Source organism: Sesamum indicum, linkage group LG10 (genome assembly GCF_026168435.1).
Source record: "Sesamum indicum cultivar Baizhima isolate 11 linkage group LG10, ASM2616843v1, whole genome shotgun sequence".
In the NCBI taxonomy this organism is placed as follows: Eukaryota; Viridiplantae; Streptophyta; class Magnoliopsida; order Lamiales; family Pedaliaceae; genus Sesamum; species Sesamum indicum.
The window spans coordinates 1,501,259-1,528,085 of NC_142666.1; the positions used below are offsets into that span (position 1 = coordinate 1,501,259).

The 26,827-nt window shown below is 33.9% G+C and overlaps 3 protein-coding genes across 18 annotated transcripts; all 3 read left to right on the forward strand.

The window, feature by feature from the left end:
* Positions 1 to 1,795: 1,795 nt before the first annotated feature.
* LOC110012675 (uncharacterized) lies at positions 1,796 to 4,500 on the forward strand. Of its 16 annotated transcripts, none has more exons than XR_016067709.1 (5): positions 1,797 to 2,012; positions 2,253 to 2,404; positions 2,628 to 2,702; positions 3,718 to 3,754; positions 3,851 to 4,187. XR_016067709.1 is itself a non-coding variant. In XM_088885589.1 (4 exons), exons 1-3 carry the CDS (start codon positions 1,858 to 1,860, stop codon positions 2,648 to 2,650), a joined length of 288 nt encoding a protein of 95 aa, XP_088741715.1. In that variant the 5' UTR covers positions 1,798 to 1,857; the 3' UTR covers positions 2,651 to 2,698; positions 4,210 to 4,500. The 16 variants fall into 16 exon arrangements, 6 of the variants coding, with proteins under 6 accessions (XP_020552762.1, XP_088741713.1, XP_088741714.1 ...); XR_016067707.1 differs by having other exon boundaries at positions 2,628 to 2,698; XR_016067715.1 differs by having other exon boundaries at positions 1,798 to 2,012; positions 2,253 to 2,362.
* A 3,863-nt stretch (positions 4,501 to 8,363) lies between these two features.
* On the forward strand, positions 8,364 to 9,398 carry LOC148785175 (zinc finger protein 7-like). The gene has a single exon (XM_088886059.1). The coding sequence runs from the start codon at positions 8,701 to 8,703 to the stop codon at positions 9,226 to 9,228; it is 528 nt and encodes a 175-aa protein (XP_088742185.1). The 5' UTR covers positions 8,364 to 8,700; the 3' UTR covers positions 9,229 to 9,398.
* Positions 9,399 to 19,030: 9,632 nt separating this feature from the next.
* Positions 19,031 to 21,856, forward strand: LOC105172687 (putative indole-3-acetic acid-amido synthetase GH3.1). The gene is made up of 3 exons (XM_088885561.1): positions 19,031 to 19,888; positions 20,002 to 20,103; positions 20,225 to 21,856. Exons 1-3 carry the CDS (start codon positions 19,569 to 19,571, stop codon positions 21,585 to 21,587), a joined length of 1,785 nt encoding a protein of 594 aa, XP_088741687.1. The 5' UTR covers positions 19,031 to 19,568; the 3' UTR covers positions 21,588 to 21,856.
* Positions 21,857 to 26,827: the final 4,971 nt, after the last annotated feature.

Consider the following 26,827-nt stretch of genomic DNA (forward strand, 5'->3'; position numbering starts at 1 on the left):
GGCCAAACCAACCCACTTTTTTATTTATTTAATCAAACTCTGAAATGGACTTGCCTACCCCGATCCTCGTGCATTTTCAGTTGATGGGGTCTTGAATCGATGCTCTAATTCATGTTGCATCTTCCACTCTATTTAACATATGCAATTATGTATTTTACGTATGGAAAAAATTTATACATGTATGGAAATCTATGTTAAATGACACAGAAGATACAACAAATTTGTAATCGAAAATCCAATCAAAAGTTAAGGTTAGGGGAATTTAGGTTTGAACCTACGACTTCTCCTGCAAATAATGATGTCAATTCAACCAATACATTATTGCCAGAGCAATTATCTTTATGATTAAAAAGATTTCATTAAGAGCAAACTAATAATTCATAAAAGCAAATCTACAGCGTTCAGTATTAATGATATTTCAAAATACAATCAACACTATAGTACCATTCTAATAATCTTATAACTTTGCATTCAGTTGCATTCCATAAATGATTGCCGAGGTCTAGTCGCTTTAGCTTATGCTTTAACCCAACAATCCTCCTCAAATTATCTAACTATTTAAATGAGTTTGATATAAGTTATATTTTGTCTCCAACATATTATCTGTTTATCCACTTATCAAAATATGAATAAATTTATATTTTTTTTAAATCAAGATTTTGTCTAGATGTGATGCCTACAACAATTATTTCTTCGACCAAAAAGACAAATCCGGTACTTGTTTGCATAAGCAAGTCATGCACAACTTACTCAAACTTCGACAAGCCCAAATCTTGCTAGCCCAATTGCAATTAATCATGGCAAACCAGCCTACAAACTACGATCTCGCTGATAAAGCAACACTCAAAACCAGGTTAAGTACCAGTAGGTCCATTGCCATTCACCTTAGCCGCCACGTTAGCTACATTCTATACATCTTGGACCACATCATCCCAAAAGGGTGTCAATTGGATCCAATTAGTTAATAGATGCCAAGAACTAACATTCCTAGTTTTTGGCTAACTTGATATAATCTCTTATCAATGGCATATCTCCTAAACGATATGTCAACGACTCGATTACACTCACGAAAAATAGAAATCTCAATAATTTCACGGATATGTTAACTCACACCCAACCGATTCATAGATCTTTCATAACCTATTTATATAAGTAGGGGTACAACCGTACAAGCAAGTCAACAAGGTAACTATGCTCACTTAGCAAGTCTGTACGAGTTATTTCTATTTACCACTTGTCTAACGAATTTTCACATCCCCCCCAACATTTCGGCACTCAATTTTGAAATGCATAATGTATTTCGTTCAGTTTCATATTTTTTTTACTTAAGTTCCTTATTTTATTTTATCGAATCATTTACTAATTTAAGATTAGAATGTTAACTCCTATTTTATATCTAAGTCCTCCGATAACTTTAGAATTATTTTGAAGTTCCTTTAACAAACACAGTGCTACTAAACTTTGGTGTACATCAAAATGCATTAATTGATAAAAACTATAAATAAAATTAAAACTAAAGTAAATTGATTACAAATATATTATCTTCATTATGAAAATCAACTATATGTCATTTTGTAGCTGACATAGTTTAAATATTTATTTAAAATTTTAAAATTCGATTTTAACTTTAACATTTTCCCAATTTTGAAAAGATGGATCAAATTGGAAATAATATTATATTTTTCTTAATTAAATGGGGGGAAAATGTGAACTCTTTTAACTTAAGGGGTCTACGTGTTATATGTGTATAGTTGAGAGGCCAAAGGGAAAAGGAAAAAACACCCTTGCTATTCTCTCCTGCGTAGCAGCTAATCCTCAAAACCCTTGTCAAAACCCCAAAATCAACAAACAATAACAATGGCTTGGCGAGGTTCGCTTTCTAGATCTCTCATGTCCACCGCAAGGGCTTCCGCCTTCCGCTCTTCGCCGTCACTCTCCGCGCCCAGTCGTCTCCGGCGTCCGCTGTCCGCCCCTCGCCCCCAACCCCGCCGCCTCTCCTTCTCCAACCCCAGGTCCTAAATTTTAAATCTCATGTTCCCAACTTTACTTCTCTCCACAGCAGCTAGCTTTCATAATCTTTGTTTTCGATGAATACTAAAAAATGCTGCAATTTACTCTGTCTCCATCATTGGCTCAGTGTTATAATTGGATTGTTGTTATATCGGATCAGCGTTGACAGGCTTGTAGAAATTGCATTCTCTTCATAAGAGTCATGTAAATTATGGCTGACTTATTGAGTTCTAATAATACAGGACAATGGGGGAGCTCGGATGCGCTCAGTCACTTATGCCGCTGTTGGCCGGAGCACGGCTGACTTCGCACCTGGCCGTCAACGTTCGGGCGTGCTGTGAGCTGTCGCACGGTACCTTCCGACGTACTTGTCAGGATCGCTAGTAGTTTCTTTGTGAGTCTGTTACTGTTGTTCTGAGGAAGTTTGGTGGTAAAATCTCGTAATGAAACTGAAAACTTTATGTTGTAGATATATATTCTCTAATTATTAAAATTAACTAAGTGCGGAGACCTGTGAGCTATTCTGATGAGTTCAAGGGTTAGAGGTAATTGAAATTCTTATTTGGCTTTGTCAAATTCGGTTGATGAAAAAGAGTTGAAATTATTGGGATTGATAGGGTGGAATGGAAAAGATGGGTGATGTCTGCAGCGCTACCAACGACCAAAGGCAGGATCCTGTTACTGAATTGTAGGTTGATCTTTCCACCTTTAAATTTGTGGTAGTCCGACTTTTTTTAAACTAGTAGAATTGATTTATGTGCTTTAGGAGGGATAATTGCAAATTTGGTCCTCATACAAAGCCACTTATGCAATTTTGGTCCTCAAACAATTTAAGGTTGCACTTTTGCTCCTTGCTATTATTTTGGCATATTTAATCCTTCCGTTAATAAAACCGTTGAAGTTAATGGAAGATTAATTTCAAGGGAAAAAATTAGCCATTTTGGTGGTATTTTTCAAGTTTTGGTCAAATGCACCCATTTCTGCCGCTCTTCTTCAAGCTTCAAGAGAGTAAAAAACCAAAAAAATGAATCTAAGCAATAACTTTTTTGTATAATCTCAACAAATTTTCTATTAATCTTAGCTTTAACTTTCCCTCATTTATTTTGTCTTTTTTTCTGAATTTTTCTAGTCTATGGATAAAAAATATATAATAAAAGCTTATAAAGACAATAAAATAAATACAATAAATCCAATATTTTATATGTTGCAGGTATTGCATTATACATAAAATAGGTTATTGACAATGTTTTGTTAAGATTAGATAGAAAATTTGTTGCTTAAATTAATCTTCTTAGATTTTTTGTCTCTTGAAACTTGAAGAAAAATGGGTGCATTCGACCAAAGCTTGAAAAATACCTCAAAATGGGAGGAAAAGTCATTAACATTAACGGTTTTATTAACGGAAGGACTGAAAAAAAAAACAACAATTTGAGAACCAAAACTGCATAAGTAACTTTGTTTGAGGACAGAATTGTATTTATCCTTGCTTTAGGATAAAGATAAACTTTATGCTGGGAGATCTGAACATCATAGCGGAGTAAATATTACAATTGTTCTTTTCTAAACCATGAATATCTCCAGATAACTATATCGATGGTTTGAGGTTATAAATGTTAAGACCTTTATGTGCAAATGAGAAATATAATGCGAGGTTAATCCATTATTCTTTTATCGTATGATTGTGTTTTCATACTTTGCCTTTTTCAGCAAAATATTGAAGAGATCAATGGAATAATTAAATAAGGTAGATGATGTAGCCGTTATCTTCTTTCTTCTCTGGTCAACTTAAAATATTTCCTAGAAAAAAGATTGAAGGGCGTTTTGCTTATTTGACTTGCAGACCTATTCACAGTGGCTTATACATTTTAGGACATTGGTTCCTGGAAATGAGGATGAATATGCTTGCTCTAAGATGGGAAGTCAATGTTATATGAGACTTGTTATTTAGATGGGATTTCTGTTGTTACTTTTCACATGTGTGTTTGGCTCCATTATACTGGTGCTCTGCAAACAAGTGCTCTACGTGCTAATGCCCCTTGAAGTGATCGACAGCTCATAGAGCATATCATGAGTAGATTCATTTAATGGTTGTCGAACACAGTTCCATTCCAATATGTAAAGATAAACAGTTTCAATTGTTCTTTTTGCAATTGTTATGCACCGGTTTCAGATGATAATGCTCATTGTACATGGCGGCAGGTACTTGAACATATTGTTGGATTTGGGAGAGCGGATGCTCAAAGATCTGGTTCTTGGCCACTAGGTGTATCTTGCAGGAACTTTCACATTGGAAAATTATTTTAGAAAACAAGAAATAGTAGATCAGTCAGTTTTCATGCTTTTATGGACGAGTTTGGAATTTGATAGTTTTTATGTCTAAATTTCACATTTGAAGGCAATTTCAGTATCCATGTGGTGCATGCTTGATGATTTGTGTATGGAACTTGATCTGTAATGCCTTTTCCTCTTTTATGTTCACAATTTAGCGTACTGTTGGTCTTGTCGGTCATGTTCAACATCATGTTCTTCACGTTTAACAAGGTGAACGATGGGATTTGTCCACTCACACAGCCTACAACTAAAGGTTAGTTTAAACTTCAATTTTAGGGATTTCGAAGTTGTGTTGTGTGGCGCCCCATCCGTTGCTTATAGACTTTCAGGAACACATATAGAGGTTCAGATGTATCCAGAGTCTCATTGGCATACGTGCTTCTTCAGTAGCCATTTTATGAAGCCTAATATTTCATGTTGATGTTAAATTAGTGTAGGCATATCAACTAAAGCATGTCAGTGATGCACCGTCATCTTGGATCATCACACCATCGAACTAAGTCACTCTTTAGAGCGTTTTGGGATGTTAGATGTTCCATGATGTGAAATTGTTACCTGAAGAACTGATAACAATTCCCGCAAAAAGTTAAAAATGGACAAAACATGTTTCTGGCATCTTTTATTAAAGGATACTCAATTATTGTGGTCCAAATAATGGATTTCACCATGTATATTGGATGGTAATCAAGACTGTTGTAGACATCGTCGATGTGATTGTTGTTGCACAATGTAGTGGTGAAGAAGAATGGCTTCAAATGGGCTCATTGGTAAGTTCATGGAATATCCCTTGAAATGGGGAAGGATTGTGAAATTTTAAGACCCTGGTTCAAGATCTTAGAAATACTCTTCCATTCATACTCGAAACACCTCTCGCTAATTCTCACAGTGATTGATTTTGTAAAAATGTATATAAAATTGTAATTATCCAAAAACGTATTATTTGTAAAAAAAAATAAATTTGAATCTAAATTAGCAAAGATTACGGCCAAAAATAGTTCTGAAAGTGCCAATTCTAACAAACTTGTTTCTGTCTAGAAGAGGGAAGAAGAATTCCATTCACAGGATCTGACGAGACCACCTGTGCGATGTTGTCGTCTTGTTTCAATAACAAGGACAAAACTGAAAATCTATCAACATCATAAAACGTTGTAGCGTTTTAGTTTATCGTAAACGGAACCAGACAGCTGATTTTTTGGCTAATGAAGCGTGTCCACAGAAAAGGTGTGCGGTGCCGAGTCGTCAATGGTATTCTTGCTGCTACAGTCACAGCAATTGAATTTATTTATTTATTTTTAATCTTCTCTGTATGGGTCCAATTTTACCGAATGTCTTTGAAGGGCCGTTACACATAGAATTCATTTGCCTTGCTCTAAATTCTGTTAATGTAAAATAGTAGCACTCCTCACATTTTCTTTTGGGAAGAAGGCTGATATGGATTCTCATCCAAATTTTTTAATACACTGGTTGGGTTTTGACTATATACTTAAATGAAGCTTTTAGATCTTACCAAACCAAACTATCATGTAAATGCTTAAGAAATTATAGCAAATCCAAAACTCAATTATAAATATTTATTTCGTATTATATTTGAATTGATGAATTTGAACTTAGTTACAGATTTCAAATTCCTAAGTACAAATAGTTTGAATTTGCTTGAATACTTCTCAATTCCAAGGATTTCAAATGCTACACCTTTAGATTTAAACTAGATTTTGTTAAATATTGATAGATATGAAATTATTATGTTTATTTCTAAATAATTCCCTCAAATTTGAATTCGTCAATTCAAATATAACATTAATGGACTCTGCAATCAGATGAGATTATGATAATTTCTCCTCTAATAAACAGTAGCTATCATTCAAATTGAACATTCCACGTTAACTAAGGCCTTTTATGGTCACATCGAAAGACGACTGCTACACTGGTTGTCCTTCTTCTGTTTTCTTAAGTATAAAAGGAAAAACTCCCATGTAAATTATTTATTATAAAAAGCGAAAAACTACTACGTAAAATGCAGTTCTTTGTAAACCACACATAGTAGTCCACTTATCACCACTACTCACACCGAATCTTGTTTTAGAAAAGTTGCGGGCCTACTCTCTATCTCTCCTCAGCACTGGAGATTCTCCTATCCCAATCTTTCCTTTTCGTTCTTTGCTCTTTGACGAGAAGTAGTTCTCAAACAACCAGTTAGCTCAGAAAGTGGTTGGCTAAGTGCCAGTTGCAAAGTTTGCAGTATTATCCTCACCTTCCTTGCCCACATCATGCTTCCAAAAATCAACATCATTGCATCTTGTACTACCACATGGGATTCTAATTTGGACCAGCCGTTCTATCATTGCACATACTTTTATTCTATGTTAAAGGAACATGAAGTACGAATTTTGGGTTTTTTTTGTATTAAAATCCGATATCTAAATATAAGCACAAATCTTTTAAGTACATATTATGAGAGGAAGTTAAATATAAAATAAGGCACAAAATTACAAGTTAAAGATCCTTAGTACTCATAAACATCATCATGAATATGCCGACATTTCAAATATGAACACTAGCCACTTGCAATAACAAATCACAAATACATAAACGGACAAGCAAGTGAAAGATGCAGGAGATCGATGAAATAATATATACAAGGACATCTCACCAGTAAACCAATGATGTAGGACAAATAATCAAAGAAATGAAAGTAAAAGACGAACAAATGAAAAGGGTTCAAGACGAATTAAATAGAATCTATTAGACTAGAAAATATCCATGAATTCATCGTTAATATAGAATAAGAGCCTAGCCCATATAATGCGTCACAATGAAAATAGAACTCCATAATGAAAACAAACCAACGGAAATACGAAACCTCATCAAATCAAAATCCTAACACAGTAAAATTATTAATGGCCTAGACTTGTACGTTTCCTTCTTATTCCCTATCACCCAAATCTGCTCAACTTGCAGTTTTCAATTTTAGGTGAGACCTCTTAGCAAGGCGCATTTGAACAAATACAAATAACTCAAGAAATAAAGCTTCAGTAAAGGCGTCAAAATCTGTTGCAGAGGGTGTCAGCCAGCTATGTTTGTTCTAGCATAGGGACATTTGTGCATTTTCAGTAACCATTTATGGCATAGACCTTGAATTTTGGTCGGGACAAAGAGAAAACTATAACAGGATAAAACATGAAGTATAATCATTTGAAATGAGAAAAAATTTCCTTAGTGTGTTGTTACTAACATTCAGAGACCAAATATAGCCTTAGTACCACTAACTACAGAAGAAAGCTGATAATCCATTGGTGTAGTGGAGATGAGATAACCCATAGTGGACAACTAGATCTCTTCTCTTCTTATCTTAGCATATAATATGAGAAGAAATTCAGATAAAATAATGCCCATTACACGCCAGAAAGGCAGAATGCCAATAAGGTCCAACATGAAGACACCCACGTAGATCCTCATGTTTTCACAAAAGACCTAAAGAAAACTGGCTAAGATACCCCACAGTTCTTTTTTTCCTAACTTTATCACCATTATTGCCTAGTCTCAAGACCCCACCACTTTCAACAAAACTTTTTTGTTTGTATCACACCAATATGATATAATTCTGCAACCACTATGTCCAAAGTCTATATTCTGAATTGAAGCATATCATTCACTCACATATTTATTTACAGGGAAACTCTTTCTAGATGGGTTCCATCTTCATTAAATATAATACCTACCTGACTTGAGAGCATTCACAATCCTCTATCAGTCCAAGGGAAAAAAAAGAAATTAATAGTTTCAATACCAGATTTCTTCCTGGAATAGTTACAGAGATCAGGCTTTAAAAGCATAGAATAGATAAGTTGACATAGAAAAGCTTTGTACATAAAGTGATTATATATACTTTTAAGTAGGCTGAAAGCAATGGCAGGCAATATAAACAAACCTTGAGATTTTGATTTGACTGCAAATGGATTTGTCGATTGTCAACCTTTCTTTACTTTTAACTACTACAATGAAAAGCAGGAAATGTTAATGTGGTTTCCACATACAAGGAGAAATACGATGAGTGGGGAATCCCAAGCTTGACAGAGGCAACAATGAAATATGACGTAAGCGTTCTCCCTTGGGAAAACCAAGCATCACTGAGTGGGGACACTGAACAGACATATGATAGATCTAAATATGTCTTATATCTTCACCTTGTCAGTCTCAATTGATTCCATTCCTCATAAAGAACTGATTTTAAGAGCAAAGAGAAGGATTCAGCAGAGTACCTTCATCCAGTCACTGTAGTTTCCGCACCAAGAGGTGAACCAAGTATCAACAAGAGAAGGCCTTAAGTACGGAAGAAACTTCGCAGCTGCAAATAAAAAGATGCAAGGAGAAGGGTGTAGTGAACAAGGAACACAAGAGCAAAATCCAGGAGAGTGGTTGAATTTGAGCCTCGGCAGAAGTCCACCTGAAGCATCCAAAGAGTCAGAGTCACAATCAGAATCAAGACCCGTTTCAGCCAAGGTTTTCTCATGCAACTTCTGCATGCGTAAGTTCTACAGTTCACAAGCATTGGGGGGGCACCAGAATGCTCACAAAAGGGAAAGAGGTGCAGTAAGACATTACCAGTCACACAAGATGATGACAATGATGAGTCTGCCTATCCATACTTCCATGTTCAGATCACTTGGGGTGCAACCGCACTCCCTCATACATAAAGCAAGCAGAGATGCTATGGCAATTGGTGCAAGATTTAGTGAGGCTAATACCAGATTTGGGGTACCACAGCAAAACATCACCCTCGAGGAAGCACGAGATTTCATGTGGCCTGGAAGTTTCCGATTCAATCCACAACAACCAGAGCAAAATCCATCAAATTCAAATACGATTGACCTGAATCTCAAACTTTAGTTAGTACTTATCTGTCATCCCAAATTGGAACTTTTCATTGTAGCCTACTCTTATGACTTTCAGTGATTTGCCGATCATTTAACGCTGCCAAATCATTATTTAAAGGGCATGACCACTGTAGCATCAGTTTCAATTTTGCAATCTCAATAATAAGGAGCAAGTTTATCATATTTCAGTTCTTAACTTGCTCAAAAGAACTTCCAGGATCATGATTTATACAGTAGTGCATCAAATCTGAAGTCTATTTGCAGTTCATAGATACTCTAACCAGCTAAATGATACCATTTGACAATTTGTGCACTGAGTATATGAACATTAAACAACGAGAAGTTGCCAAAAGAAGATCACATGCTTATCTTCACAATGTTTTTGTTTCTCTTTCTTTTTTTCGCCCGCAATAATCATAAAGAAAAGGAAGGAAGTTGTGAGGAGCATCTATTTCAAGGGGGCGATCTAACTCTAAAGGCTTTACAAGAATCTCCAATAAAAATTTTCCAGACACTCGTATCAAGCTTCCAGAAGATATGAGTAGCATCAGACATGTCTTTACCCACACTCTCCAAAACCAGTAAAACCAAACATGGTATAATCTTCCATCACTCTTAATCCAAGAAGATTGCAAATAAGCATTGTGCTCCAACCTTTGATTTTTCACCCAGTTCAATTTTCACCTTCAGTTGGTTTCCTTACTGTACCCCTCTTAGTCAAATAAGCATGCATATAATATTAGCAGTAATTGATTTTTCCATGTTCTGGAAACTTAACACTAGAAATTGCTTTTATCTTTAGAAGAAGCAGCAGTGAGACAAGCGTCATTTACCAGTGTGATGGTGAAATGTGAAATATTAGTGGATAAAGGCACTGAAGGGTCAAAGTTAAAAGATAATGGTGGAATTGATTGTCGGTCAGTTAAAGTGTTGCAAATAGAGGGCAGTCTGGACATTTAAAGTTGAATATGCTTAACCTTATCTAGAGTACACTGCTTCTGGGCCATATTTAAGCTCCTGGCTTCAGCTGAATGTGATTTCATTTTCTGGAAGAGCAAATAAGATCAGACTGAATTTACTACTTTTCATACCATTTAATTGTCTTTATCAACCAAAACAACACACGGTGGACCTTCATATGACTAAAAACTGATACAGGATCCCACATGACTGGGATATCATGTCACTTAAATAGCATGTGTGCAAGTCAATGTTGGCTCCACAAATCACAGTTATCCTTGTATCTTTCATTTGTTAACTAGGAAGTTGTCAACAGCCTACCATCAAGATACATCTGATGCACCATAAGAGATATTTCTAGTGATAGTGTATACACTAAAAAGCTCACCTCTCAATTATTGTTTCTTCAAGCCCTTACAATTTCAAGCAAAGCCTTTTCACTGCAATATCTAAAACTATAGATGTTTTCAGTTATTCACCGGAGGCCACTTTTTCTCATATATGGCTGCTTGTGAACCTATCCGGACTCCCAGTTGCTGGAGGCTCTCACCACATTTACCTTTTGCATTTTACCAGCAATTTTTAGAGGAAAAGTGTATTTTGAAGCATCAGACACAGTGCAAATAAATTTCAGTCAGCTTATGGTTTCCTTGAAATTTTAGCAAATCAGAATTGAAATAACAAACATTAAAGAATAATAAGTCGAAAGTCTCTAGCTGTAGTATCACATCATGAACGAGTCTTCTTTTTCCTCCCCTAGGTTATGGTTTCTTAAAATGTAAATAGATTATAACATCATTTGCTTTTCTAATTCTTCAAGAAAATGGGTTATGGTTTCTACAGCCATAAAATTATCTTGAGGCTTACTTCTTACAGGATTTTCATTATGATTAAACTTTTTGGGCCTTGCAATTGATGACAGGTAGCCTTGCGATTTGATGAGACTAGGTTCACAATATTCAGCAGATCGGTAGCATATCCTTTCTGCAGCAATTATTTAGAGGAATGAAGATACAAATTTTGATTCAAGTGGATAGGGTTCAAATTTCCAAGATTAAATTAATTTATAGCAATTGAAACAATCAATGATGCAGCAAGAGTATATTGGCAACCAAAATCTAACAGTATCTTGAGTTGCAAAAATGCAGATCGCTTGAGAGTATTTAGGAAACACTACTAAATTTTAATAGGTCACGCGAAAGATGAAATTTATGCACTGATATAAGAGAAAATTAGAACATTACTTCCGATAATAGGGCTGAAACGTCACTTCTCTCCAGCCGCTTTCTCGAAGAATAAACAGTTTCACACTCTCAGGGAGAGTGCACTAAGTTCAGTGTCCCTCAATCTCATAAGCAACCCATCAACTTTGACCTGTCAAATGGCACAAAAGCAATGAATAACTAGCAAAGCAACAACAGAATATGAGCATATAGTTGTTCATAACAATACACCATGCTCGTACAGTTATATTTTTTGAGTTATATATAAAGGAAATCATTCAGGATGTAAACTAAGTCTAATATTCAGTTATGAGAAAATAAGTTTTTTGAAGGCCTCTTGTCAAGGAAATATCTTACAAGAAATTTGCAAAAGACTCATCCAGAAATGTATGAGAAGAGGGCATGCCCCTCTGAAAAATCCCCCAATAAAGAGAAATAATTTGCTTTAGTGCTTCCATCCAGGAAAACTAATGGAAATAAATGATACAAAGATCATGATTTTACCGCTTTAATGGTCGATACTGAGATCTTCGCCAGGAAAGAAGTGTACAAGTCAAGATGATCCAGGAATCACATATGAATTGACTGCATACCCCTACCTCATCATAGAAAAGGATTGATTCTTTTGATGGAGATGCAATCATATCAACCTGATATTGGCAGTTTTCCCAAATCCCAATGAGGATGGCAGTTGCCTTCGTTAGGTGCTCTTTTCCCAGACTATTAAATCATTAAATGGGTAAAGCCAAATCTTAGGAACTCAAATAAACAGAAATTAGGATCTACGTATAGTATAATGATAATATAAATGAATGAGAATAGATTTTTTTAACTTAATCATAGACTCTTAGTAACATTTGAAGTAAACTAAAATGACTTTCGACTGAGATTAAGCTTCTTCTTCCATGTTTCCTGAATCTGGTGATAACTGATAAATAAGTTGGTCTCACCATTTAAAATCATCCTATCATTCAGTCTCACAGATGGCAGGATCATTAGCTTGGACATTTCATTATCCCTCAACCTCCCTCCCTCCAAGAATTTTCAAAGCTAGTGTTTAGCGAAGAATTTTTCCATTGTAAGCTACAATTAAAGCAGAAATAACTTTTCTCCTCCATACCATTTGAGTTTGGAGTAGATGCACATGTGTACTTTTCTCGGTTCTTGCACGCAAATGAAAATTCTCTCTGATTTGGTGGCAACATTTTCAAAATCCTTGAGTGTGTTCCAAAAGTTTCTGAAGAGTACTCACGACATCGAGAAAACTGAAATACTCTGCGATGCTATTGTACATGTCTAACTAAATTCCGAGCATAACTACCATGTGTCTTAGTGAATTAAGCCAACTATAAATGATGCTTCTGAGTCTCCACCAAGCAATGCCTCCTAGGCTCCTACGATATACAAAATTGAATTATTTACATTTAGAATATGTTTATTCCGTATCTCACATTTAAAATATGTTTGTCTCCATATCTCAGTACCTTCAAAATTTCCATCTACAGCGGCTGGAACTTCAAAGACACTTTCCGCTCGAGCCACATTCAGCATCAAATGCATCAAAAAAGTTCTTATGCCACAACTTGCGTGCTTAAGGACCAATGAATTCTACCAGAAATCATCTGTAGCAAGTCGTATGTCTCAAGCTTCTCTTCCCACCTGCAAGTACATAATGCAGGTAATATCTACAGGCATAGTAATATATATTGCATAAGAAGAACTATCTGTTTCTCAATTACTGGGGAGCAAAAGTTTCAAACTAGTAAGCCACAACAGAGCCAGATTCCGGATGAACTCAGAAATTTGCGAAAGAGGAATCCGCAAAAGTGATGCACTGCAATCTGCAATCAGAAAATAACTAACCAGATCAATGTGAGTGAAGACATTTGAGAAAGAGCATGATAACTGAAAGAAAGTATGAGACTCAGAGATAATTTAATCTAATTATGCAAATCGTTTTGGCTAAGGTCTAGAAGCAGAACAACCAACTAAAATCGAAATCGCACTTCTTCGTCTAATAATCGGAAACTGATTTTTAATTCCCGGAGGTACAGATAAAGAGGATCAGTTAAAATGATTAATAAACCAGTACGAGATTCAGTATAACTTTGTTCTTTTACGATACCACTTATCAACTTGTTTTGGAGACAGAAAATCGGCATAGTTCAGTTATACAAATTAAACATCAAAGTCCAAACACACTTCAATTCCATTATACACACACATACACGGAGAGAAGGCATAAAGCAGTACTACTAGAGAAGAAAAAAGTTCAGTATAGAGCGCTCGCCATTTTCGATCTCACGACGCCGCCGATGCAATGTCTTATGCGCCAGCCGACGAGCGCCTCCGGTACCGCCGGCGAGAGTTCCTTCTTGTCGCTCTCTAGTTTCCACGTGCAGTTAATTTAATCAGACAAATTATATTATAGGTAAGGGTTGATTACACTTAAAATTGTGAAATTACACCTCCTCCAAAAACAAGTTGCCGAAATTACACTTATACCCATTAAAAAATTCACCATTTACATTTATCAATTTTATTGAGATTCGAACAAAAAATACTGACATTAAAACAAAATTACATAACTTTTTTATCCATTATCAAACATATAATAATTTTATATAAATAAGAAAAAAATATAATAATATTAACTTCGTTCAGTATATATATACACTAATTATTCCTATACGTATATAATAAATAAATTTTTTATATATTTAAAATATATTATAAATATTTTTTTATGTAGTATAGATATGGATATAGTATATATTATATTTATCTTTTTATAAGTATAAAAATATATATAAAAATAATAAATAAGAGACAAAATAAAAGAAATTATATATTTTTACTGATGTCAACCTTTAAAGAGGATTGTACGTTTAACTATGAATTTTTTTTATAAAAATATAATTTTATATTTTCAGAGAAGTTGAATTGAAATTAGCCCAATCTAAAGGTCTCAACTCCCAGCAAATTTGGGAGTTTCGAGATTGAAGTCTACAAAATGCAATTTCCAACAATCGGCTCTTGAATTTATTTTTTTTAGAGGTCTTTAAAAGTTTTTGGTATTAATAAAGTATTTATCAAAAAATTGAGATATAATTTTAGGAGAGCAGAAGAAATAAAATACACAAATACCTTCCGCTTCATTCATATTAATTACAAAATTCAATTATTAAGAATATTAATATTTTATAAGTTTAATAATTTTATTTTATTGAATAGTTTTAACAACTTGATTTTAAAATATAACATAACTCAAAAAAAATTATAAAATATATGTGCTTATATAAATAGTTTTATTATTTACATAAATACGCTATTATCTTTATTCGAGGATATCTCATATATTTTTTAATTTTGTTTAATACATATACGTTAAACATTATTTCAGAAAATAAAAATTGAAGCCCGAAAACTTGAATTTGATTGCCACTCGTAGGGTTGTGAGTGGTCCGAGCTGAGGCGAATACATAATTATTCAAGTTTATTTGAATTAATATCTCATTTGAATAATTGAATTTGAATTTAATTTTTATTATTACTCTAATCTAGCTCAAATGAGTTTTAGTTTGATTAAACATGAATTGAGCTGACGTATTTGATATTATTGAGATATATGTTATTATTTTTGCACTAATGAAATTGAGTTTGAGTGCTTATTGAACAAAATACTTTGTTTAAGTTTGATTTTTTAAGTTTAACAAATCAAATTCAAATAATTTTATTTAATTAATTTCAATCGAGTATTGAATAATTTGATTTAAGAGTCTCAGCTCGAGAACGGTAGAAACCAATTTGACTTAAAAAAAAAAAAAAACTACCAAAAGAGTTAAGCTTAATTTGATCTTATAATTTTTGTAGCTAAATTGCAAAACTCATCATTCTTATGATAGAAACTATAAAAAAGAAAAGTATTATATACTCATAAACGACGGTTAATGATATATATTAAATATTATAATTTTAAAAATTAATTATAATTACTATTATTTTTACAATAAAAGTGACTACATGTCGGTTTAACAGTACTAAACCAATTCTTTTATTATATCAATAATATCTTAAGTTGGTTTTATTTTATTATTTTTTAAATATGATTTATTGGTTTATATATATTTTATTTTTATTTATGATATAATTTAAAATATAAAAAATTAATTATTATATTATCACGACAACTAGTGTTCAAAAAATTAAAACCTACAAGTTAAAAACATTTATTAAAAATCATTAAAAGTAAATTATTGGTTAATGAAGTGAATTAAAATATTTAAGAAACATAATCAACAATCAAGTAAGAAATAATTATTTGGGATTAAAAACAATAGATTTTAGCTTTTTACACAACATACTGGAATTTTAAAAATGATTATTAAAAAAAAATAGTTTGAAAATTTGATTTGCAATTCAAAATGAATATTCAGAATATTAATTTATTGCAAGTTAAATATGCGCTTAATTGTATGTGTTTGATTTCATATTTTTAAAAACGATGAATGTAGTTTGCGCTTAACAAGTAAAACAAGAAAACGTGAGGAAAGCGAATTTGAAGTGTCCTTCATAGCTTCTGTGCCTCCACGTTTGTCCCATCTTTCACAGAGTAGATGCCAAATTGACAGCTATGTCGGTGCAGGACCGCCATTTTCCCTGAGGGATCAATTCATCAATAGAAAAGAAAGAATAAAAGTGCAACTTCTTTTTGAAATTTGATAGACCCCAACCTTTGGGTCACAGTCACAAAACCTAACCGTCGGTTACAACTTATATTCTACTGTTTTTGAATGAAGAAAATGTCCCATCATGTTTTCTTTTAGCATTTAAGATTAAAGTTTTACGAACCTTCAAAATTATGAATTCAAATTTTATTGAACTATCGCTATTTATCTCACTTTTATATGAATGTATTGTAATTTATTCCACAATTCTTTATTATATTTATTGAATTAATATATTGCTCAATTATTTGATATATTGAATTATTGATGTAATTGTATATTTATGGCTCAATTGTTTTTTGTTTACTTTGGTCAGAAATTTTTTTTGTTTGTTTGCAATTAGTCAGTAGTTGTCAATCGATGGTAAATATGAATTTTAATTTTAATTTTTTTCTAATAATAGAAATTTGCATTAACTTTGATCAATTTGTTGGAAGAGAACAAATGTTTGAGGCATTCGATGTAATTTTTTAAACTATAGAAAATTTATGTGTAATTACACCAAATTCTAAACTGTAATTATCCCAAATAATTATGTCGCCCTTAGATGGTGGAATGAAAATTAATGGGGATATATGCAATTTACTCCCCTTGTTAATGAAAAAGTGCAATAAAGTTCCCGTGAAAAAATAAAGTGCAATTCACCCCCTTGTAACGGAATTGTATTTTGTTTTTTCACAGAAATTCTTTTGCACTTTTTCATTAATACAAGGGGTAAATTGTATTTAATGCAAATTACAGCTTTACCCTTGCATTTTTTAAAGAAATGTTTGAAACCTATTAAAAAAAGTATAAATAATAATATACAATTCAATAAATTTTTTTTTGATCAAATCACTACAAAAATTATTTAAAAATCCAATAAAATTTAATAAAGAATTCGTTGTTAGATAAATATTAAAATAAAAAAAATACCTATAAAATTTTCAATAATAAAAAAGATATTTACAATTATGAAAAAACAATGTGCTAGCTAGCTATAATTAGCCAACGGAAAAAGAAGGAAAAGTACAACTGGGTTTTGCTATAATTCAGCTTTGACCGGTAACGGAATTTAGGAGATGAATGTGAAGATTGTTGGGCAAAAAATAGATGTTTGATGTGGACAACAAAGTATTAATTTGCGTGCATAATGTGATACGTAATGCTCTCAAATATGCATACTTTAATTAGTTTTCCACGAGGAAAAGTCCCTGTCGTATAATATGGGGACCCTAGTTAAATTGTTTAATTGTTTTCCAATACTATTAAAATAATAATATTTAATTATGATTAATTATCATAATTAGATAAATAATTATAATACATGGAAAATTTTATATTATGTGGGCCCACTTAGCTCAGAGGTTATTATTTAATTTTTGAAAAAATCGGTCTATCAAATCCTCTGATTTTTTTATGGAAAAGGTCTCCAGAAAAGGTTTTATTTTAAATTCGATATTTTTTTTCCTCTCCACTTTGATGAATAATCCTTGTTACAGACGTGTAACGATTGTTGGTTGTGATTTTTACAAGTATAATGATTCTTAATACTTTTAAGTTGATTAATTTACGTACCGAGTAATTATAACCAGGACTTACATGAAGCTGTTTAGACCGATTTTGTGACCACAAATAAATCGGGTGACTTGACTTGGATGCTAAACCTAACTCCCAACTCAGGCCTCAAACCATTATGTACAGGGAGAAATTCTAATTCATATCAGGTTTGCTCAATTTGAACAAAGTACAAGACAAACAAATATACTTATCGCATAATTAAAGTAAAAATGATAAATTATATGACAAATGTATTTCACACATTGTACGATAAATTTAGTTCTCAACCAAATGTGATTTGGATAAAATGATTTCGAATAATTGTTGCAGTACTTATTTATATATACACATATATATGGAACATAGACTTAATGTTTTTGAAATATGTCGGACTCCCAAATATTCAATTTGAGAAAGTCAACTGGGATAAAAACGCACACAGACACAGACACACGCACACGAACAATCTATTCAGAGATTTGATTGGTAGGTGAAGAGTCAAGACAGACAGAAGGCAGGAAGTGCGCTGGAAATGAGCAAAACCACCTTGTTGCTATAGCTTCAGACATTGAGCATGCATGGATGATTTACCACTACTCTACTTCCTTAAATTCTTACAACTATTATTGCTTCCCTACCTACAACTTAATTATTACAATTTCATAATAAGTTTATAATAATCACAGTAGCATTTTGCAACCTAAATTCAGAATTATATTTACTCCGCTATAAGAAAACACGTTTTCATTCAGAGACGAAAATCAACTTAAGAGTATATTAGAAGAAGTATATATTTAACCATGCTACATAGTTAATTACAATAGTTAAAAATAAATAATTATAGTAAGTAATAATTGATCATGACCATACAATAATTTTTTATCGTGATTTTGTGGGTGCAGTTAAAATATTTAGTCATGACAAAAATATTTTTCATAATAACAATAATTTTTATGGTGGATAAACTAAAATTTTGTATTATTTTTTTTATTATGGTTAAAAATAGCTATTTACCGTGGCTTTAGTATATAGGTAATGGTAGCAAAACTTGTACTTGCTGCATGGAATGTTGTATTTATAGGTGTTTTGCACTTGCACAATTTTATTTGAACAATATATATCAAAATAATTGAATAATTACGATAAATTTATACATATTAAAATTTTAAATGGACAATGGTAAAAACTCTAAAATAATAAAATAAATTGAGGAGTTGTCTAAATGTGGTGAATATAGTGGGATAGGTAAAAAAACTTCATAAAATAGGCTAAATACCCGGGGGCCGGTCACATCTATTATACAAGGGGCAATTGATTAATACGTAGTCAGTCAAACTATGTTAATGTAGTCAAAGAACTAAACTTGAAAAACAACGTAAGCATGTTGTTATTCCCCGTAAGATACGAATACGTAGTTGAATACGGCATTATTACCCACATGCTGCCTCAAATACGTATTCCTCCTGCTATTCTGATGCGTATACAAGTCTTGCAACAGTAGGAATTGCCTGCCCCGTCGCCTGCCAATCGCTGTCGTAGACCAACAAGTTGACCCAAGAAAAGCTTGCTGGTTGGGTGGGCGTATGCTGACGTGGAACAGAGCTGGGTCCACATGCACCGTCTTGTTGGAGCAAAGCTTCCATCTCTGGGCCATCCTTGTCCTTCTTTCGCCCGACAATCTGAATTTACCATATTACCCCCGCTTTGTCGCGTCTGACTTTCCTTCTCTCTTTTCGTAATGTGGGCCCACCATGACGTGTCACATGACGTTGTGCCCTTGTTTTACTTCCCCTCGTTCCTTGTATAAGTGCTGCTCTTCCCCTTCTCCACTCCTCACCACTCACCAATCACCACCTTTTTCTCTCTCTCTCTAGAAATCAGACGAACACAATTTTCTGCACTCAATGGAGATTGACCCGATATCTTCCACTCAAATGGGTACTCCAGCCCGCCAAAAAGACGCGAAAGCCCTTCAGTTCATCGAAGAGATGACCCGAAATGCCGACTCGGTTCAGCAAAATGTCTTGGCCCAGATCCTGACCCGAAATGCAGAGACCGAATATCTAAAGGGTTTCAGTCTCGACGGGGCAACAGACCGGGAGACATTCAAATCTAAAGTCCCCATAGTCACCTACGAAGATCTCCAGCCGTTGATCCAAAGAATAGCTAATGGCGATCGTTCTCCCATTCTATCTTCTCACCCCATCTCTGAATTCCTTACCAGGTGATTAATTATCTACAAATTAAGCTACAATATTCTAAGAACGTCGGTATACTATTAACGACATTATGACGTAGAAAATTATTTTATTTATTTATTTATTATTTGCATTACAGCTCTGGAACTTCAGCTGGAGAAAGAAAGCTCATGCCCACTATCAAAGAAGAACTGGATCGTCGTCAGCTTCTTTACAGTCTTCTCATGCCTGTTATGAACCTGTAAGTACATTAGAATAGATATGTGTGTGTATGTATATATATATATATATAGAGAGAGAGAGAGAGAGAGAGAGAGAGAGATTTTCTTATATATTGAGTGCATGGTTTTTGTATGGAACAGTTACGTGAAGGGGCTGGACAAGGGAAAAGCGCTTTACTTCTTGTTTATAAAGTCCGAGACAAGGACTCCGGGAGGGCTGGTAGCCCGACCCGTACTCACCAGCTACTACAAAAGCGACCACTTCAAGACCCGACCCTACGACCCGTACAATGTCTACACCAGTCCGAATGAAGCCATCCTCTGTCCTGACTCCTTCCAAAGCATGTACGCTCAAATGCTGTGCGGACTTTATGAGCGTGAACAAGTGCTCCGGGTCGGGGCAGTGTTCGCCTCCGGCCTCCTCCGGGCGATCCGGTTCCTCCAGCTCAACTGGCAACAACTCACACATGATATCCGAACAGGGTCGCTCAACCCGAAAGTGACGGACATTTCACTCCGTGAATGCATGACCCGGGTTCTTCGGCCCGACCCGGACTTGGCGGATTTCATCGCCCGGGAGTGCGAGAAGGACAATTGGGAGAGAATTATTACAAGAATTTGGCCCAACACGAAATATCTTGAGGTGATTGTTACCGGCGCAATGGCCCAATACATCCCGACCCTTGATTACTACAGCGGCGGATTGCCAAAGGCGTGTACGATGTACGCATCCTCGGAGTGCTATTTTGGGCTCAATCTCAACCCCATGTGCAGTCCATCCGAAGTTTCCTACACAATCATGCCAAACATGGCCTACTTCGAGTTCTTGCCACATGAACCCAACTCACCCGGGCTTGGTCTCCCGGTTCAGCCGGTTGACCTAGCGAACGTGGAAATTGGCAAGGAATACGAGCTAGTTATCACCACATACGCCGGTTTGTATCGATACCGAGTAGGAGACATCCTTCGTGTCACTAGATTCCATAACTCGGCCCCACAATTCCAGTTCGTAAGACGAAAAAACGTGCTCCTCAGTATTGACTCAGATAAAACAGACGAGGCCGAACTGCAAGCAGCAATCGAAAATGCTTCCCAACTGCTCCAAAAATTCAATACGAGTGTGGTCGAGTACACGAGCTATGCAGACACGAAAACTATCCCAGGCCACTACGTGATATATTGGGAGCTATTAGCAAAGGACTCGGAGACCTCGGCTAGTGATGAGGTTTTAGATCAATGTTGTCTAGCCATGGAGGAGTCGCTCAACTCGGTCTATCGTCAATGTCGGGTCTCAGACAACTCAATTGGGCCATTGGAGATCCGCGTCGTGAAAAATGGGACGTTTGAAGAGTTAATGGACTATGCAATCTCAAGGGGAGCTTCCATAAATCAGTACAAGGTGCCGAGGTGTGTTAACTTTACGCCTATAATGGAACTTCTGGACTCGCGAGTCGTCTCGACTCATTTTAGCCCATTGTTGCCACATTGGATTCCAGAACGATAATTACCCATCCACTATCTCATAATTTTTATTATTAGATAGGAGTACTAGTACGTGGAATTAAATGACATGTCAAAGAAATTAAGACATTGGTAATATTGTTCAATTAAGCTATGAAAGCGATGTTGTATTAATCAATGATTCAAATTGCTTGTATTAACTTATATTATGGGCGAAACTATATTTTTTAGTCTCATAGTATAGGGTGTTATACATTAGTTATCTGTGTTGTGATATTTTTAATTGGTCCTAAATGTGTCGAATTTTTTTAATTTTAATATTATTTTAAAATTTCATAAAATAAAAAATTAAATATATTAAACTCTTATTTCATGGATCAAAAGTGCAATAATGCCGAAATTATAAGATAGTTGACGAGGTTTGAGGCTGTCTTAGTCATTGTTTCACGTCAACAAACTCATAATTCCTAGGCCAACAATATAATTAATGTCGTCAGATAACGGAAAACATTGACCATTTCGTCACTCTTATGCATTTATAACCTGTGAAATTTTATTTGTACCTAATTTTTAAAAATAGCATACATTTTTAATTGGTTTGGGTGTTCTTATAAAATCTTTAAGAAAACAAAACCTTTATATATATATATTGCGCCTCATTTATACAGATTCTAATATATGACTGATTAAATCGTTTTCTAAGTGGTTAAACAATGCAAACACTAATGCAATAGCAGTTTTCATTCTATTTTAGCGTCACTCGTTTTATTAGTTATAATAATCTCAATAATGGTCTCATAAATTACAAAACAAATATTACTATTAGTCATTTATTAGATTCCGTCAAAGTGTCATGTGCTAAGCACGTGACTGTTATCCAAAAGGTGGTTGTGCGGTTTTTCGTCAAAAAACTAACAAAATATAATTAAAAAAGTAAATGTGAGAATTTTTTGACGCATAGGACCATCAATGAGAATCTTATAACTAATGGGACGAAAGTTGTACTGACCCTAAGATACTGAATGAGATATTAATTTCTCCAAACTTAACTTCAGATATGTTATTACAGTATAAAATTTTCGATTCATGCGTATTCAATATTAATTTATTTTGTCAGTTTTAACTAATTATTTATTTTATCTTGAATTTGTTTTATTTAACTGAACTAAAAAATAAACAAGATTTTGAATTATACACATATGTATCACATGTGCTTCGACTGCTAATTTAATACAACACTTACCATACATATATAAGTCAAGCGTATAAGATTTATGTTATTTGTATACTTAAAAAGGAACGTTAACTATATATGTGCCTCACATGTATATAAGGCGCGCAAGTATATATGCATTTATTTATAATGTAATATATAATTTTAAATAATAAAAAAAAATTATAACTTTAATCCTGTAAACATGGAGTAGTAATTTTAAGGCAATATTGCATTTTTCGTCCTGTATGTATAGGGGTATGGCAAATTTGGTCCTCTAACTATCGCGGTGGCAATTTTGGTCCTGTATCTTTCGTATTTTTGCAATTTTGGTCCTTCAGCCCATTTTAGGACCATTTTGCCCTTCTAGCGAAAAATGAACCTTAGCCCCTATCATGCTTCAAGTTTGGCCCAACATGCTTCCGAAATAAACTAAGCCCTCATAAATTCATACCTTTTTTCGACCGCCTTGTTCCCGGGTATTCCAAGTCCTCGATTTTATGGACTTCTTCCAACCACACTATCGCAGTAGATGGTTCGCAGGTACTTGACTCCTTCAGCAACAAACAGCACAGCCCTATTTCGTTTCCTACCTTCGGGCGTGAAAGGGACTCCAATATTGGGACTTAATAAAGTTTTGGATAAACAAATTGAACAGAAGCCTAACTTTTTATTGAAGAAATATAGAAAATATTACATATATATTATTCCTCCATTGGAGGAGACAACTGTTTTAGCCTCTCATAGGATAGAGGACTATACTCATTGGGGAAACCCCCATAAACTGAAAGATTGAAAACACTCAGAATAATGCTTTGAAGAGTAGGAGAAGTTTTTCTGATGATCCCCTTCTGCTTCATTGCCACATTATTTATAGGCGTCCGCGGACTTCAAACTCGGACTCCAACTTGATTTTTTGACGTCGTCATTGCTTCCGTCATTACCTTGTCTTTTTCAAATGACGTCATTGCATACGTCATCGCCCCGTCCTTTCCAGCTATTGGTCATTATGGTTTGTCGGCTATGTGACTTCCAGCTGTCTTCCTTGCTTTGTTGACTGTTGGCTTTTGTTGTTTTCTACCGACAGTCTTATCCTTTTATCCTTTTCCATCGTTTAACTTTTACCTCTCTTGGTAAAATTTTTCTCTTTCCCTTGTCTTGGTCCGGTTCGGGTTTATTTTTCGTGATCCGTATATTTGTCCCGAATAGGGGCTTTTCTTGTTTCTCGCAGCAAGGGCACAGATGGTTATGCCATTGCCCAACATGCAACATGTTGCACGTCTTCATCCTTGTGGCTTCGGTTGTCGGCAGCTTATTTTCCCAGATTAACATCCTCTTCTTTTCGAATAAGCTTTCAGCAAACTCCGTGTTTTTTCCTGTCATGGAATTTAACAGGAATGATCCATTCACTTTGTTTGAGAAAATCTTGAATGGATACTTGACTTTATCCATCTCTGTGAGACAGACCCATAGTCACCAAGCTCTCCTGGTAGAGATATTATCTTCACTAATGGCTGATACTCTGATACCATTCTTGGCGAGCATGAATGGAAAATATGCATTAGAATGCAAAATAATTGAAACTGAACTAAACTGCACATTTTAAAGCTGGAAAAGGGTAAAATTGTCCAAAAATTGGCCAGATTTGTGCGGAGGACTAAAATTGCGAACTTTTTGAAACTTACGGGACTAAAATTGCCAGTCCTATAGTTACGGGACCGAGAACGCCACCCCCCCTTACTTACAGGACTATTTTTGCAATTACGCCTAATTTTAATTTTATATGAATTTATTATCCTGTAATCTTAAAAATTTTCATATATGGAGGACAAAAATGGTCGAAACTGTTAATATAACCTGAAAATGCATTCAATTAAACTGATAACGTGTATTTTTTTCAATTATTTCATACATGCTTTATATGTGTGTGTATATTATTTTTTTGTATAAATTTTTAACAATGTTGTCCCCTCCTTTAGGCCGCTAACCGGACATAAGGCAGCCAACTTTAACATTGCCGGATATGTTTCCTTTACATCATCACAACCCCCCAAAAGCATTCAAATTAAAGTCATTTTTCATGTCAACATTTCCTTTTTTGGGCTCTTTCCGTCTATCTATGTTCATGCATGCATCTAGACAAAAAGGGTTGTGTTAGAAATTAATGATCATCATCAACTAATTTCTTATGAAAGATTTCCGTTCAAATTGGATTGAATGAAGACTGCACTAATAGCATAATAAGCTAATATATATTATAGTTGTCATATAATTAAAGTGTCAGCACGTTAATTGCACTGACACAATAAGGGTGATAGAGGAATGAAAATGGGGGCAAAAATTTCGTCCAAGACTTGTAGGGTAAATAAAAAAGAACAAAAAATAAAGGGAGAGGCAACCCATTGGCCACCAAGATTAGAATCCGAGCAGTATTGGTGGGATTTAGTTTTTGGTACAATATAGCTCAATATTGGGCCCTAAAAAATGATAGCAGGCCAGATCCGAAAGTTGTAAACGACACATAGGCTCGATTAATATGGATATCCAACCCAATCTTGCCCGCTAAATATGGCCTTAAAAATAAAGAGATGCCCTAAATTTTTGTGAATGGGTCAGGATATGTTGGTATATAGAGCACGGACATGCATATAAGGTTTTGGATGGGGTGTCAATTTTTGGTCCTTTAATTTAGGTTGTTTATTATTTTTGTTCTTTAATTTTCTAAAATAGCATTTTGGTCCTATATTTTTTTAATTTTTATAATTTCAATCTTTTTTTTTTCCCCATCTTCTCACCGAAAAATGCATGTGTTTTCACAGTGACGTTTTAAAATTGAGGCTACTATTTCTATTGGCCTATTTTCAAATATTTTTATCCTTTGACTTTCAAGAATAGTATTTTTGTTCTACATCTTTTTTATTCAGTTATTTCTTTTGTTAGAGTTCCCCTTCTTGGGTGCGGAGGTGAATTTCGAAGAAAAAAGATGACTGAATTGCAAAAATTAAGAAAACAATGTAGAAAAATACTATCCTGTAAAATTAGTGGACAAAAATATCAAATGACCTAAGTTACAATTTAATAATAAAAAAAAGACATTTATGTTAGCTAGTTATTCATGTGTTGTTTCTTTTATTTGAAAATGTCAAGAAGTTCATTATATTCACAAACATTGCATAGTGTTCATATGCCATTAATCAAGTTATTATTTAAGTTACCTATCTAACTATAAATGCTTTCAATTAAAAATATTTATAAATTTTTAAAATTTATCTGCAAGAGACTAAATTGCAATTAAGAATGAAAAGTAAGGGAGTAAAATAGCTTTTCATAAATGAAGAAATAGAAAAAGGTTTTATTAATATGGAAAAAAAAATCACCCAAAAACGAAACTAATTTAAAGTGAACTGAAAAGATAATTGAATTATTTTAAAGTTGAATTCAAATAATATTGGTGACTAAAATGAATTTTTAAAAGATGTTATTATATGTATAATAACATTATACTATTCCATAAATAACCATATATATATGTAATTTACCTCCCTATGATATTGTAAATGAGCAAATTATCCTCCTATAAAAAAAAATAATAATTTATCCTCCTATATTTTTTAAAGTGCAACAATGTACCTCCGTGTTGTATCAATTTCCCACTAAAGAACATTAATTCATTCATATTATAACTAATTATGATGTAAGATGAAGAGAAAAAAAATTATGATAAAAAAGAAAAAAGTTCTGTGAGAAGAAAGAAACGTGGGCTGAGCTGATAGAAAAAAAAAATATTATAATTATAATTTTATTAAAATATAGGAGTTTGTAAGAAAAACAAATGTGAAGGAGTTTGCAGGGAGAGAAACATGGAATAGTGGGTGAGAGAAAAAAAAATTATAAAATTGTGAGATTATTAATAATTTTGAAAATTGCTATTCTAACTAAATTTGTTTTGAAGGGAAGAAAATAATTTAAGAGTACTTTTGAATATTCAAAAATTGATACGACAAAAGATTTTTTCTTATCGATGTGCAAATGCACCTAATATTCTTTAAAATTAATAATTAATCACCCTA

Bases quoted from the DNA above. Each gene is read 5' to 3' on its own strand.
- LOC110012675 (XM_088885587.1), top strand. From the start codon at position 1,858: ATGGCTTGGCGAGGTTCGCTTTCTAGATCTCTCATGTCCACCGCAAGG. The intron at 2,013-2,252 runs GTCCTAAATTTT...CTAATAATACAG, and splicing joins CTCTCCTTCTCCAACCCCAG to GACAATGGGGGAGCTCGGAT.
- LOC148785175 (XM_088886059.1), top strand. From the start codon at position 8,701: ATGCAAGGAGAAGGGTGTAGTGAACAAGGAACACAAGAGCAAAATCCA.
- LOC105172687 (XM_088885561.1), top strand. From the start codon at position 19,569: ATGGAGATTGACCCGATATCTTCCACTCAAATGGGTACTCCAGCCCGC. The intron at 19,889-20,001 runs GTGATTAATTAT...TTTGCATTACAG, and splicing joins ATCTCTGAATTCCTTACCAG to CTCTGGAACTTCAGCTGGAG. The intron at 20,104-20,224 runs GTAAGTACATTA...TGTATGGAACAG, and splicing joins CTCATGCCTGTTATGAACCT to TTACGTGAAGGGGCTGGACA.